Genomic DNA, 13,550 nt, shown 5'->3' on the forward strand with positions numbered 1-13,550 from the left:
CTGCGTTGCCACCTTCAGGGAACAATGGACCTGAACACCCAAATCTCTCTGTACATCAATTTTCCCCAGGACTTTTCCATTTACTGTATAGTTCACTCTTGAATTGGATCTTCCAAAATGCATCACCTCGCATTTGCCCTGATTGAACTCCATCTGCCATTTCTCTGCCCAACTCTCCAATCTATCTATATTCTGCTGTATTCTCTGACAGTCCCCTTCACTATCTGCTACTCCACCAATCTTAGTGTCGTCTGCAAACTTGCTAATCAGACCACCTATACTTTCCTCCAAATCATTTATGTGAAGCAAATGGCATGCCAAATAGTTATAGCAAAAGACAAAGCATGAGTTCAGATAGAGTGCTGATAGCAGAATAATGCACAGGTCTGTACGAAAGCAAAAACATGAAAAATAAGTTTAAGACTAGCATTCCATTTGCATTCTGTTCCATAACATCTACCATTTAGCCTTTCCCCCCTCCGTCCTATCACAGTCCTTCCTTCTTGTTCTATTTCCCCCCTTCCATTGCTCAAAGACTTACATTTCTAACTTTTGCCAGTTCTGATGAAGGGTCGCTGACCTGAAACGTTGACTCTGTTTCTCTCTACACAGATGCTGCCAGACTTGCTGAGTATTTCCAGCACTTCCTGTTCTCATTTCAGAGATCCAGCATCTGCAGTATTTTGCACTTATTTTAGTCCATAGGACATTTTGCGGTAACGAAACACACCTTCATGGGTAAGAAAAGCTGTAAGATATCGGCCTTGTTCTTCTTGAGTTATCTGAAGATAACTCCATTGCATATCAAGCTTTGTGAAGACTGTGGAGTCATGAAATGATGCTGACAGTTCTTGGATTGTAGGAAGTGGATACTTGTCTGGTATGATAGCTTTTTTCACTGCCTTTAGGTCAACGCATAGTCTATGTTGGCCATTTTTTCATCGTGCAATAACTAGATTTGAGATCCATGGTGATGAGTCAATTTGCTCAATGATACCATCTGCTTATAGTCATTTCAGCTCCTGTGACACTTCAGCACAGATTGCAAACAGTAACCGTCTCAAATTTTGTGAAACTGGTCGAATGGATATGTCAACGCAAGGAGAATGACTGTACCCTCTGATCTCTCTAAATCCAGTAAATAAGGAAGGATACTGGCATGTATAATCTGCATTATCATTCCTATTGATGGGTGTGTTGGTGGACCCTTTAAATTTGAATCCAAGCCTATCGAAAAGGTTTACTCCCATAGGTTTCGACCTATAGCTACACAGAAAGTGAACCTGGCTAGGGTGATGTTTTTGTATTGTACTGGAACTGTGATCGTCCCCGAAACTGGAATTATAGTGCCGTCATAAGCTTTAAGAGTGTCTGTTGCAGGAGTGAGAGAGAATTGCAAAAAATATTGATGGTAGAATTTGTCACTCAAAATAGATACTTTTGCGCCAACATCAATAAGAAGTGACACTGAGATGCCTGCGATCTCCACTGGGCATTCCTTAAAATGACTTGGTGCTTTACTTTTTGTGATGGTAAGTACATGTTTTACCTCACTCTCAGGAAGAGACTCCCCTACATGTCGAACCGATAATGTATTTTTCTTCAACAATCTGCACATCTTCACAAAGTGGTTCCACTTTAAACATGAGTTACACTTTTTCCCTCAAGCTGGACATGACATTGTGACTTGATTTCCACAATTTGGGCACAGTTTTGAAGGTAACTGACTGTGATGGGGCACATTTTGATGAGGTTGCTGAGGTCTTCTCATCCTTAACCCTTACTGAAGCTGCTTGGACAAGCTGTGTCTGCAACCGTGAGTCTAAGGCTTCAACTGTGTATAACCTCTTTGAATCTAACATGGAAGATTCAATCTGGACTGTGAAGGTTATGGCTTTTTCCAAGGTTAAATCATCATCCTCCATGAGGAGACATTCCATAATTTGTGGAATTGAAGTATTTTCAATTAATTGGTCATGAATTCATTCACATGTAGACGCCAAATGCTGCAATGCTGTCACGTATTGTTTAATGGGCTCACCATGTCCCTGGGATCTCTGACGGAATGTGTATCACTCTTTCATCACACTTTTCTTTGGCCTGATGTACTTTTCAAGAGCACTTACCGCCGTATCAAATGTAAACATATCTTCTGTTAGCTGCTCGAATATACGCTGGCCTTCTGCTCCTAGACAATTTTTTTTTTTATTCATTCATGGGATGTGGGCGTCGCTGGCCAGGCCAGCATTTATTGCCCATCCCTAATTGCCCTTGAGAAGGTGGTGGTGAGCTGCCTTCTTGAACCGCTGCAGTCCATATGGGGTAGGTACACCCACAGTGCTGTTAGGAAGGGAGTTCCAGGATTTTGACCCAGTGACAGTGAAGGAACGGCGATATAGTTCCAAGTCAGGATGGTGTGTGACTTGGAGGGGAACTTGCAGGTGGTGGTGTTCCCATGTATTTGCTGCCCTTGTCCTTCGAGGTGGTAGAGGTCACGGGTTTGGAAGGTGCTGTCTGAGCAGCCTTGGTGCATTGCTGCAGTGCATCTTGTAGATGGTACACACTGCTGCCACTGTGAGTCGGTGGTGGAGGGAGTGAATGTTTGTAGATGGGGTGCCAATCAAGCGGGCTGCTTTGTCCTGGATGGTGTTGAGCTTCTTGAGTGTTGTTGGAGCTGCACCCATCCAGGCAAGTGGAGAGTATTCCATCACACTCCTGACTTGTACCTTGTAGATGGTGGAAAGGCTTTGGGGAGTCAGGAGGTGAGTTACTCGCCTCAGGATTCCTAGCCTCTGACCTGCTCTTGTTGCCACGGTATTTATATGGCTACTCCAGTTCAGTTTCTGGTCAATGGTAGCCCCTAGGATGTTGATAGTGGGGGAATTCAGCGATGGTAATGCCATTGAATGTCAAGGGGAGATGGTTAGATTCTCTCTTGTTGGAGATGGTCATTGCCTGGCACTTGTGTGGCGCAAATGTTACTTGCCACTTATCAACCCAAGCCTGGATATTGTCCAGGTCTTGCTGCATTTCTACACGGACTACTTCAGTATCTGAGGAGTCATGAATGGTGCTGAACATTGTGCAATCATCAGCGAACATCCCCACTTCTGACCTTATGATTGAAGGAAGGTCATTGATGAAGCAGCTGAAGATGGTTGGGCCTAGGACACTACCCTGAGGAACTCCTGCAGTGATGTCCTGGAGCTCAGATGATTGACATCCAACAACCACAACCATCTTCCTTTGTTCTCGGTATGACTCCAGCCAGCGGAGGGTTTTCCCCCTGATTCCCATTGACCTCAGTTTTGTGAGGGCTCCTTGGTGCCATATTCGGTCAAATGCTGCCTTGATGTCAAGGGCAGTCACTCTCACCTCACCTCTTGAGTTCAGCTCTTTTGTCCATGTTTGAACCAAGGCTGTAATGAGGTCAGGAGCTGAGTGGCCCTGGCGGAACCCAAACTGAGCGTCACTGAGCAAGTTGTTGCTTAGCAAGTGCCGCTTGATGGCATTGTTGATGACACCTTCCATCACTTTACTGATGATTGAGAGTAGGTTAATGGGGCGGTAGTTGGCCGGGTTGGATTTGTCCTGCTTTTTGTGTACAGGACATACCTGGGCAATTTTCCACATTTCAGGGTAGATGCCAGTGTTGTAGCTGTACTGGAACAGCTTGGCTAGGGGCGCGGCAAGTTCTGGAGCACAGGTCTTCAGTACTATTGCCGGAATATTGTCAGGGCCCGTAGCTTTTGCAGTATCCAGTGCCTTCAGTCATTTCTTGATATCACGTGGAGTGAATCGAATTGGCTGATGTCTGGCATCTGTGATGCTGGGGACTTCAGGAGGCGGCCGAGATGGATCATCAACTCGGCACTTCTGGCTGAAGATTGTTGCAAATGCTTCAGCCTTATCTTTCACACTGATGTGCTGGGCTCCCCCATCATTGAGGATGGGGATATTTGTGGAACCACCTCCTCCAGTTAGTTGTTTCATTGTCCACCACCATTCTCGGCTGGATGTGGCAGGACTGCAGAGCTTAGATCTGATCCGTTGGTTATGGGATCGCTTAGCTCTGTCTATCGCATGCTGCTTACGCTGTTTAGCATGCAAGTAGTCCTGTGTTGTAGCTTCACCAGGTTGACACCTCATTTTGAGGTCTGCCTGGTGCTGCTCCTAGCATGCCCTCCTGCACTATTCATTGAACCAGGGTTGGTTTCCTGGCTTGATGGTAATGGTAGAGTGAGGGATATGCTGGGCCATGAGGTTACAGATTGTGGTTGAGTACAATTCTGCTGCTGCTGATGGCCCACAGCGCCTCATGGATGCCCAGTTTTGCATTGCTAGATCTGTTCGAAATCTATCCTATTTAGCACGGTGATCGTGCCACACAACACGATGGACGGTATCCTCAATGTGAAGGCGGGACTTCTTCTCCACAAGGACTGTGCGGTATTTGTACAAGGAATGTACAGGTATTGCTTTTTTATGGGGCTGATGATCCCTGTAGAGAGCAAGTCGGTCTTGAACCACAAAATTCATCACTCCCAGCACAAGGGAGGATTTCCTGGTGTTGAAAGAAATGGTTCTGGAGCCGGTAACATTAAATTTTTCTGAAACATCCTCATAGCCACGTTTTTGTTCTATTTACACCGGGTTGCTGGATATTATACATCTATCTGACTTATCTCTGAGCAATGCAGCTATCACACTTGCATTAAATCACCAACTGGTTTATTTACAGCACTTGAAAATATCTCTGCACTACAAGATCACAGCACAATGTTTTCTCAGAACAGTCTCTGACTCTGTTAGTTTCAGTTTCAAATTCTTCATCTCCACCCATAGGCATAAGCAATCAAAAACAGTGAACGCAGATAAGTGAACAGACTAATGCAATCAAGCCCAGATCAATCAAACACTTCACCGACCTTCTCCCCACTGGCCTTCGATCCCTCAAGCCTCTGATCTCTGCCCCACCCACATGAATCAAATTCACACCTGGGATCTAGGAATTGGACCCCAGACCCACCCCTCACACATCTGGAATCGACTGCACCCCCCCACCCCCCCTACCCCACCACCTCCCCTCAGAACCTTAGAATTGGTCCGCCCCCTCTGGGCTCTCCATAACGTAGAAGTTACAACTCCACAGCATGGGGGACCCTCAATTACTAGGTTTCCGACACTATACAAGCCCCCCTGGTCCCAGAAGGTCAAGAAAGTTAAAATTCCCCCCTACCCCTTATCTCTGTCAAATGATCAATGCTGGAAAATTTGCATATGTGGTAGTCATCTGAGGACATGGGCTGAACTGTGATGTCCTTCAATTTTACCACCAAGGCTCAGAGAAATGTTTCAATATTTTCTAACTCTTGTTTCAGAAAGATCAGTCAGTAACTTATTCAGCCCTACAACCCTCCAGGATATCTGTGCACCTCCAATTCTGGCCTCTTGAGCATCCTGATTTTAATCACAAAACCATTGGTGGCTGTGCCTTCAGCTGCTGAGATGCTAAACTCTTGAATTTCGTTCTTAAAACTTTCCACCTCTCTTTCCTACTTTAAGACCCTCTTTTAAAACCTACCTCTTTGACCAAGTCTGCCCTAATATCTCCTTATGTGACCTGGTGTCAAATTTTGTTTGATAATGCTCCTGTAAAGCACCTTGGGACATTTTACTACATTAAAGGTGCTATACAAATGCAAGTTTTTTTTATTGCTTTTCCTTTTAAATGAATTATATGCATCTGTCAAACATACAAATATTTCCAGGTCAAAGGGAAGAGACTTTCTGTTCTTGAGCATGAATATGATGCTACAGATTTACCAAGAAAAAAACTATCAGAAAATGTATCAATAAATTCCCTAGTTTTTGATGCTGTGAATACAAAGATGCCCTTTTTAACTGAAAAGTATAGCACAGTATTTTAATGTCTAGCACAGTAATATGTGAAAAATAGAGTATTTCAAACCACCTTTGCCACTGCATCACAAACTGAAATAGAATGGAAAAACTACAACTTGACAAATAGTTTGTCAAGACATTAAAGACTTTGAAATTCCCGCTTAAAGCTAAAATTGGAGAATGAGAATCTTCATTTGAAATTATCCACCAGCTAACATTCTGCAGGAATGTTAATTAAAGGCATATTCTTTTATTCAATCTTTCTATTTAACAAAATCACCATTTTGTAGCTGTAATTTTATAAATGGGTTGTTCGGTGGGCCAAGGTATACTCCTTGTCGCAAGAGGAATGTCTTGAATATGGAGCCTCACCAAGTCCAGAGAGAAGTTTTGTTGTGAAATGTGGAGTTCCTGCTGCTGCGAAATTTGGTTCCATTTGTATTTTGCAGTGTAGGGGCAGTTCTACCTCACCAGCCGCAACACTCAAAGAACAAAAGCTCCTGGAAATAGGTGAGGTTGTGTTTTCAAGCCTCTTACTTGCTGGACACCAGGGCAAGGGCACCTCAAAAATGACCTAATGGCCTGTGCCCACTGTTGCCATGGTTGTAGCAATGTTCCTCATGGCCTACTATGCGGTGTGAGCAGCCCCAGGTCAGACAGTAGGCCCATATAAAATAAAGACTTGCATTTATATAGCGCCTTTCATGAATTCAGGATGTTCCAAAGCACACTGCAGCCAATGAAGTACTTCTGAAATGTAGTCATTGTTGTAATGTAGGAAACGCACCAGTCATTTTGTGCACAGCAAGTTCCCATAAACAGCAATGAAATAAATAAGCAGATAATCTGTTTTAGGTGTTAGCCAGACACTGGGAAAAAAATTCCCCTGCTCTTCTTCAAATAATGCCATGGTAACTTTTACATCTGAAAGGCAGCACTCCCTCAGTACAGCACTAGAGTGTCAGCCTAGATTATGCACACAAGTGTCTGGAATGGGAATTGAACTCACAACCGTTTCACTGCTGAGCCACTGTTGCAACCTAAATTTAAAATGCAGATCAGGGTCTTTTGCCATTTCTGGACTGAACTGACCAGGTGCTCAATGTCCACTCTGAGGTGGGTACTGGTGAATCCACACCATGGTCTCATAACTTTGATACCACACTGATAGTTGTACAATAGGACCAGGTTTTTAAAGATTATCTGTTAAATCTAGCTTCTTACCTAGGAGTGTAAGGGATGGTTTGTGGCTTCATTTGATTGAAAGTGTAAATGAGTTTTTGTGCAGCCCTTTGCTGTTGAATTTCCTGAAAGAAAGCAATAAGACAGAAAAACATTGCTTAAAAAAGGGAACAAAATGAATCTCCCTACGGATACTGATTTTAACATTATGTTTTGATATCCTTTGATCATTCTGCTAGAGGAAATTGTTGAGGAAAATGTTCAAAAGATTTCTTTATGTATAACAAAACTATAAATATGTTTACAAAGAATGTGCACATTGGTTATAAAAGAAATTTCCCCAGGTGATTCTGATTTGAATTTTGGATTCTTCAACATCCCAACCAAAACAGGGTGCAATAGCATAAGTACATTAAGAATAGGAGCAGGAGTTTGCCATATGACACCCTCAGCCTGCTCCTGCATTCAATAGGATTGTGGCTGATCTCTTACATCAACTCCACTTTTCCACCTTATCCCCATGTCGCTTCAATCCCTTAGTGCCCAAAACTCTATCGATCTCAGTCTTGAATATACGCAAAAACTCAGCATCCACAGCACCCTGAGGTAGAGAATTCCTGAAATTAACAACCCCTCTGAGTGAAGAAGTTTCTCCTGATCTCAGTCCTAAATGGTTGATCCTTTATCCTGAGATTATTTTCCTAGATCTTGGCTCTCCAGCCAGAGAAACAGTCTCAGCGTCTACCCTGTCAAGCCCTCTAAGAATTTCAATGAGATCATGTCTCATTCTTCTAAACTCCAGAGAATACCGGCCCATTCTATTTAATCTCTCCTCACAAGGCAGCCCTCTCATACCAGGAATCAATCAAGAGAACCTTTGTTGAACCTCGCTGGGGCAAGTACATCCTTCCTTGGGTAAGTAGACCAAAACTGTACAGAACTCAAGGCATGATCTCACCAAAGCCCTATATAATTGCAGCAAGACTTCATTATTCTTACACTCAACCCCCTTGCAATAAAGGCTAACATATCATTTGCGTTCCAAATCAGTTGCAGTACTTGCACGTTATCTTTCTGTGATTTGTGCACAAGAACATGTAAATTGCTCTGAATACTTACATTTACCAGCCTCTTATCATTTAAAAAATAATCAACTTTTCTATATTTCCTACCAAAGTGAATAATTTCACATTCCCCAAAATTTTTTTCCATTCTCCACCTTCTTACCAATCACTTAACCACTCTATATCCTTTTGCAGCCTCTTTGTTTCCTCACATCTTACTTTCCCATCTAATGTTGTATTGTCAGCAAACTTGGAGAATGAGGCAAAATGTGCCAGTGAAACCTACCACTAACTCTTTTTCTAACTTGGATTTCCTCCCATACCCGAGCTGAGACTGGCACAAATCATCCTCCCCCACCTACTGCATGGAAGATGTAATGACAACATTACTATGATTTATTCACTTGTTCAGTAATTGTTCAATAAATTCACTGAATAATTTAAACTAAAAAGCGAGGTCTGTTATTGTGATATTCGTTGCTTTTTGGATAATGTAGGTACAGTATAGAACCATCAAATAAAGCAAATTTAAAGAAGGATTTACTGTTCATTATTCTGGGCACACAATCAAAATCGCTAATATATTGAAACTCGTGTCAATGCTTTCCATCTTGCAAAATATTTCTAGAGTAAGAAGGTTAAATTGACTTAAAAATGTAACATGTCTATTCTAAAATGAATGCATACGAGCCTGAAGAAATCACTTGGCTACAGCTTGGGGATTACTGTCAGCAATATTAGCAGACAAATACTTAGTGCTTGTAGATAGGTAAATATCAGTCAAACAATGGCCCTGTTAAAGTAAATACTTAAATATTAGAGGACCAAAAATTACTGAGGGGCAGTGGTGGCTCACCCTGGCATAGGTTCCCTGATGAGACTACCCAAGAACTCTGGCCCTGTATAAGAGTATGTGAGTTAGGGGAGGCCCCTTGAACCTCAGGTAGCTGCAGACTTGGGAGATGAGACATTCCAGCATATGCTGTCTACTCTGAGGATGGGATGGTGAAGAATCTGTTTCTCCTCATTGGAAGAATTTAATAGTGCCCTCATCAGCGCCCCCTTTACTATGGAGCTGAAAAGCTACCTATTTTATCTGAATCTTCAGAGATCCATTTCAGGCCTGGACCCAAAGTACCATTCCTGAGGCCAGTAGGCTTTGTTCTTCTGGGCATTTCAGCTGTCAATTCTTTCACTGGCACTTCCATGGTCAGGGACATAGGGAGTTCTGCCCAGGGCCATGCTCCCCTTACACTCTTGGTCTGGTAAGTGTCAGCTGGTGACTCTGCTCCACACAAGCCCTATACAAACTCTGAGGATAGGCTGGGACCCAGAATATCTAGAGTTGGAGCAGGAATGTACCAGAAGGTCTGGGACTCTTTCATACCCCCCAGATGTTGAATAGAACTCAATAATGTGAAAGCTCTTCCCATCTGCCCCTGAATCACTTACCCTCAGACAGAGATGGAGCACCGTTCCTTCACTAAAGATTTTCTGCCAGGTTTTGACTACCTCTGGCAGGAAGGACTTTATGATGTAAGTCTGCCCAGTTTTCAGCACATCCTCTTCAGACCAAGTGCAACACACCTTCACAGCCCTACGAAGACCGCCATCCATTTCCTCTTTGGTAAGGACATGAATCATGGCAGCCAAACCATGCTGAGACCAGGAGGACATGCTCTTGTCCAAGTTCACCGGTGAACTCTCCTCCAGTTTGTAGATGGTTACCTCCTCACCAGCTGCACAGAAATACAAAATGATGGGAGTTTCTTGAATATGTTAATAACTGCAAAAAGCAAACAGTTGCATTAATGTCTGCACTGACAACTTTTACAAAAGTATGACGTTCAAAAAATGTGTAAACTTTCAAGCAGCATGAACTCATTTGCTCATCCAGGCACTTCTGGGCACTAACAAGCTTTCCCTTTTGCAAGTACTTTTCTGGTACTGGTGCAAAAAACACACTGGAAGATTAATCTCAGTGCACCTGGCCTGTGCTGTCGGTTGCCTGAAACACTACCCTTCAAATCCAGTTTCCAGCCAATAAAAACCAAGTTATTTCAAGAATTGCTCCTATCTGCACAATGGAAAGGGCAAACAGAAAAAAGGAGAAAACAAACAAGAAAGTTTCAAACTTTGTTGTTGGAAAAAAATAAAATTATAAGATCATAAGAATTAGGAGCAGGAGTAGGCCATCTGGCCTCTCGAGCCTGCTCCACCATTCAATAAGATCTTGGCTGATCTGATTGTGCCCTTAACTCCACTTTCCTGCCTGCCCCCCATAACCCTTGTCTCCCTTGTAGATCAAAAATCTATCTAACTCAGCCTTGAATATATTCAATGACCCAGTCTCCACTGCTGTCTGGGTAAGAGAATTCCAAAGGTTAACGACCCTCTGAGAGAAGAAATTCCTCTATATCTCCATCTTAAAAGGGAGACCCCTTATTTTGAAATTGTGCCTCCTTGTTCTAGATTCCCCCACAAGGGGAAACATCCTCTCTGCATCTACCCTGTCAAGCATCCTCAGAATCTTATATGTTTCAACAAGATCGGCTATCATTCTTCTAAACTCCAATGAGTATAGGCCCAAACTGTTCAAACTTTCCTCATAAGACAACCACTTCATCCCAGGAATCAGCCCAGTGAACCTTCTCTGAACTGCTTCAAATGAAAGTATATCCCTCCTTAAGTAAAGAGGGCGAAACTGTATGCAGTGCTCTAGGTGAGGTCTCAGCATTGGCCTGTAGTTGTAACAAGACTTCCCTACTCGTATACTCCATCCCCCTTGCAATAAATGGCAACATTCCATTTGCTTTCCTAATGACTTGCTATACCTGCATGCTTACCTTTTGTGATTCATGGACAAGGACACCCAGATCCCTCTGTACCGCAGAATTCTGTAGTCTCTCTCCATGTAAATAATATTCTACTTTTCTATTCATCTTGCCAAAGTGGATAGCCTCACATTTTTCCGTATTATACGCCATCTGCCAAATTTTTGCCCACTTACTTTACCTATCTATAACTCTTTGCAGACACTGTGTCCTCCTCACAACTTGCTTTCCTACCTATCTTTGATTCATCCGCAAATTTGGCTACAGTACACTTGGTCACTTCCCCAAGTCATGAATATAGATTGTGAATAGTTGAGGTCCCAGCACTTATCCCTGTGGCACTCCACTAGTTATAGTTTGTCAACCTGAAAATGCCCCATATATCCCAACACTCTGTTTCCTGTTAGTTAGCCAATTATCCATGCTAATATATTACCCTGTACACCATGAGCTCTCATCTTGTGCAGTAACCTTTTACATGGCACCTTATCAAATGCCTTTTGGAAATCTAAATGCGCTACATCTACTGGTTCCCCTTTATCTGCCCTGCTTTTTACACCCTCAAAGAACTCTAATTTGTCAAACACGATTTTCCTCTCATAAAACCATGTAGACTCTGACTGAATGTATTATGATTTTCTAAATGTCCTGCTACTACTTCCTTAATAATGAATTCTAGTATTTTCCCAATGACTGATGTTAGGCTGATTGGCTTATAGTTTTCCTGTTTTCTGTCTCCCTCCTTTCTTGAATGGAGGTGCTCCATTTGCAGTTTTCCCATCCACTGGGACCTTTCCAGAATCTAGGGAATTTTGGAAGTTTACAACCAATGCATCCACAATCTCGGCAGCCACTTCTTTTAAGACGCTAGGATGCAGTCCATCAGGTCCGGGGACTTGTCAGCTTTTAGTCCCATTAGTTTTCCTAGTACTTTTTCTCTACTGATAGTGATTGTTTTAAGCTCCTCCCTCTCTTTTGCCCCTTGATTTTCTGCTATTCTTGGGATGCTTTTTGTGGCTTCTACTGCCGAGACAGATACATAATACTTGCTCAAAGTCTCTGCCATTTCCTCATTTCCCATTATTAATTCCCCAGTCACATCTTCTAAGGGACCAACACTTGCTTTAGCTACTGTCATCCTTTTTATATATTTGTAGAAGCTTTTACTGTCTCATTTTATATTTCTTGCTAGTTTACTCTCATACTCTAATTTCTCCCTCTTTATTTTTTTTAGTCATTCTCTGCTGGTTTCTAAAATGTTCCCAATCTTCTGGCCTACAACTAATCTTTGCAGCATTGTACACCTTTTCTTTCAATTTGATACCATCCTTAACGGATGGTGCATCCTTCTCATAGAGTCTTTCTTTCTCAACGGAATCAATATAGGTCAGAATGAGTAGAAAACTGTAAAATTGAGGTAGGGAAAATAAGAGGACAGATACAGAACACGAGTTAGAGGATTGTAGCTTGCTACTTCTGACAATGTATATGTTTTTGGTGCAAAGAGATATCTTGAATCATAGAATCATACAGCACAGAAAAAGACCATTCATCCCATTGTGTTTCTGCTGTCTCCCTGAAAGAGTTATCCAATTATGCCTGTTCTCTTGCTGTTACCCCATAGCACTGTAAATGTTTTCCTTTTCAAGCATATATCCAACTCCCTTTTGAAAGTTTTGAGCAATATAAAAGACTCAGGACTGGAATTTTCACAGCTGGAATCCTCTCAATTTTAACAACTCAGCTGAAGGACAGCACTCTGATCTCAAAATTCAAATTATTAATAAGCTGCACTTTTACACAGCCATGATCAGCTTCTGTTCAGTTTGGTAACAGCTGTAAGAAAGTGGCAGATCTGTGCTTTATTTGGCAGAACACACTCTCCAACTATGCGGCTCATCTTCTCATTCTCCCCACCACCCACCCCTGCCCCATAGGCATAACAACATTTTAAAATTAAAACAGTTAGCAAAGCATGGATATTACCAAAGAGATCAACAGGAGTGAATGGTATTGTCTGGGCAAGCCTCATTAAATTATTTCTTTCAACAGCTGTGAGGAACAAAAACACAGAATTTTAAATTGTGTTAAAATCTATATAAAAATTTAAATTTCACTTCTTTAAATGTATTTATTTTTCTCTGCTGGCAAAATGCACCTTAACTAAGAGAGGGGACAGGTGCCTCATCATCTCTATGATGCCACCCTATTTCCCTCCTTATTGCGAAATATTTGCAGCTAATCCCCTTGGTGAGATCAAGGAACAAGTCATGCAGAAAAACAAGAGGCAAATCAATGTCTTATTGCTTTGATGCAGAACATTGAGCCATCAACTACGTACTTCCACTGACACATCCTTAAAATTCCTTTTAATCAAATAGCACGTCTGAGTTAGAAAACCTTTCGTTTTTAAAATATGACACGTTATACATTATTCACAGGTATTCTGGATATGGCTCTGATGCTTAGGGGTTAAAATGGAGCTGTGTTTAACTTTGGCTATCCACTCAAGCCTGCCAATTTGGTTGTCTGTTAGGCAGGAAATGGAACAAAAAGTTATAATCCT

General features: G+C 42.2%; 1 protein-coding gene across 1 annotated transcript in view; it reads right to left on the reverse strand.

Moving 5' to 3' along the window:
* Positions 1 to 13,550, reverse strand: part of LOC137369180 (transient receptor potential cation channel subfamily M member 6-like) — a 201,362-nt gene that overhangs the window by 9,137 nt on the left and 178,675 nt on the right. Inside the window, 3 exon segments of the mRNA XM_068029967.1 lie at positions 7,129 to 7,211; positions 9,603 to 9,889; positions 12,971 to 13,036. Coding sequence (XP_067886068.1) covers positions 7,129 to 7,211; positions 9,603 to 9,889; positions 12,971 to 13,036 — 436 coding nt within the window.

This window comes from Heterodontus francisci, chromosome 4 (assembly GCF_036365525.1).
Source record: "Heterodontus francisci isolate sHetFra1 chromosome 4, sHetFra1.hap1, whole genome shotgun sequence".
Lineage (NCBI taxonomy): Eukaryota > Metazoa > Chordata > Chondrichthyes > Heterodontiformes > Heterodontidae > Heterodontus > Heterodontus francisci.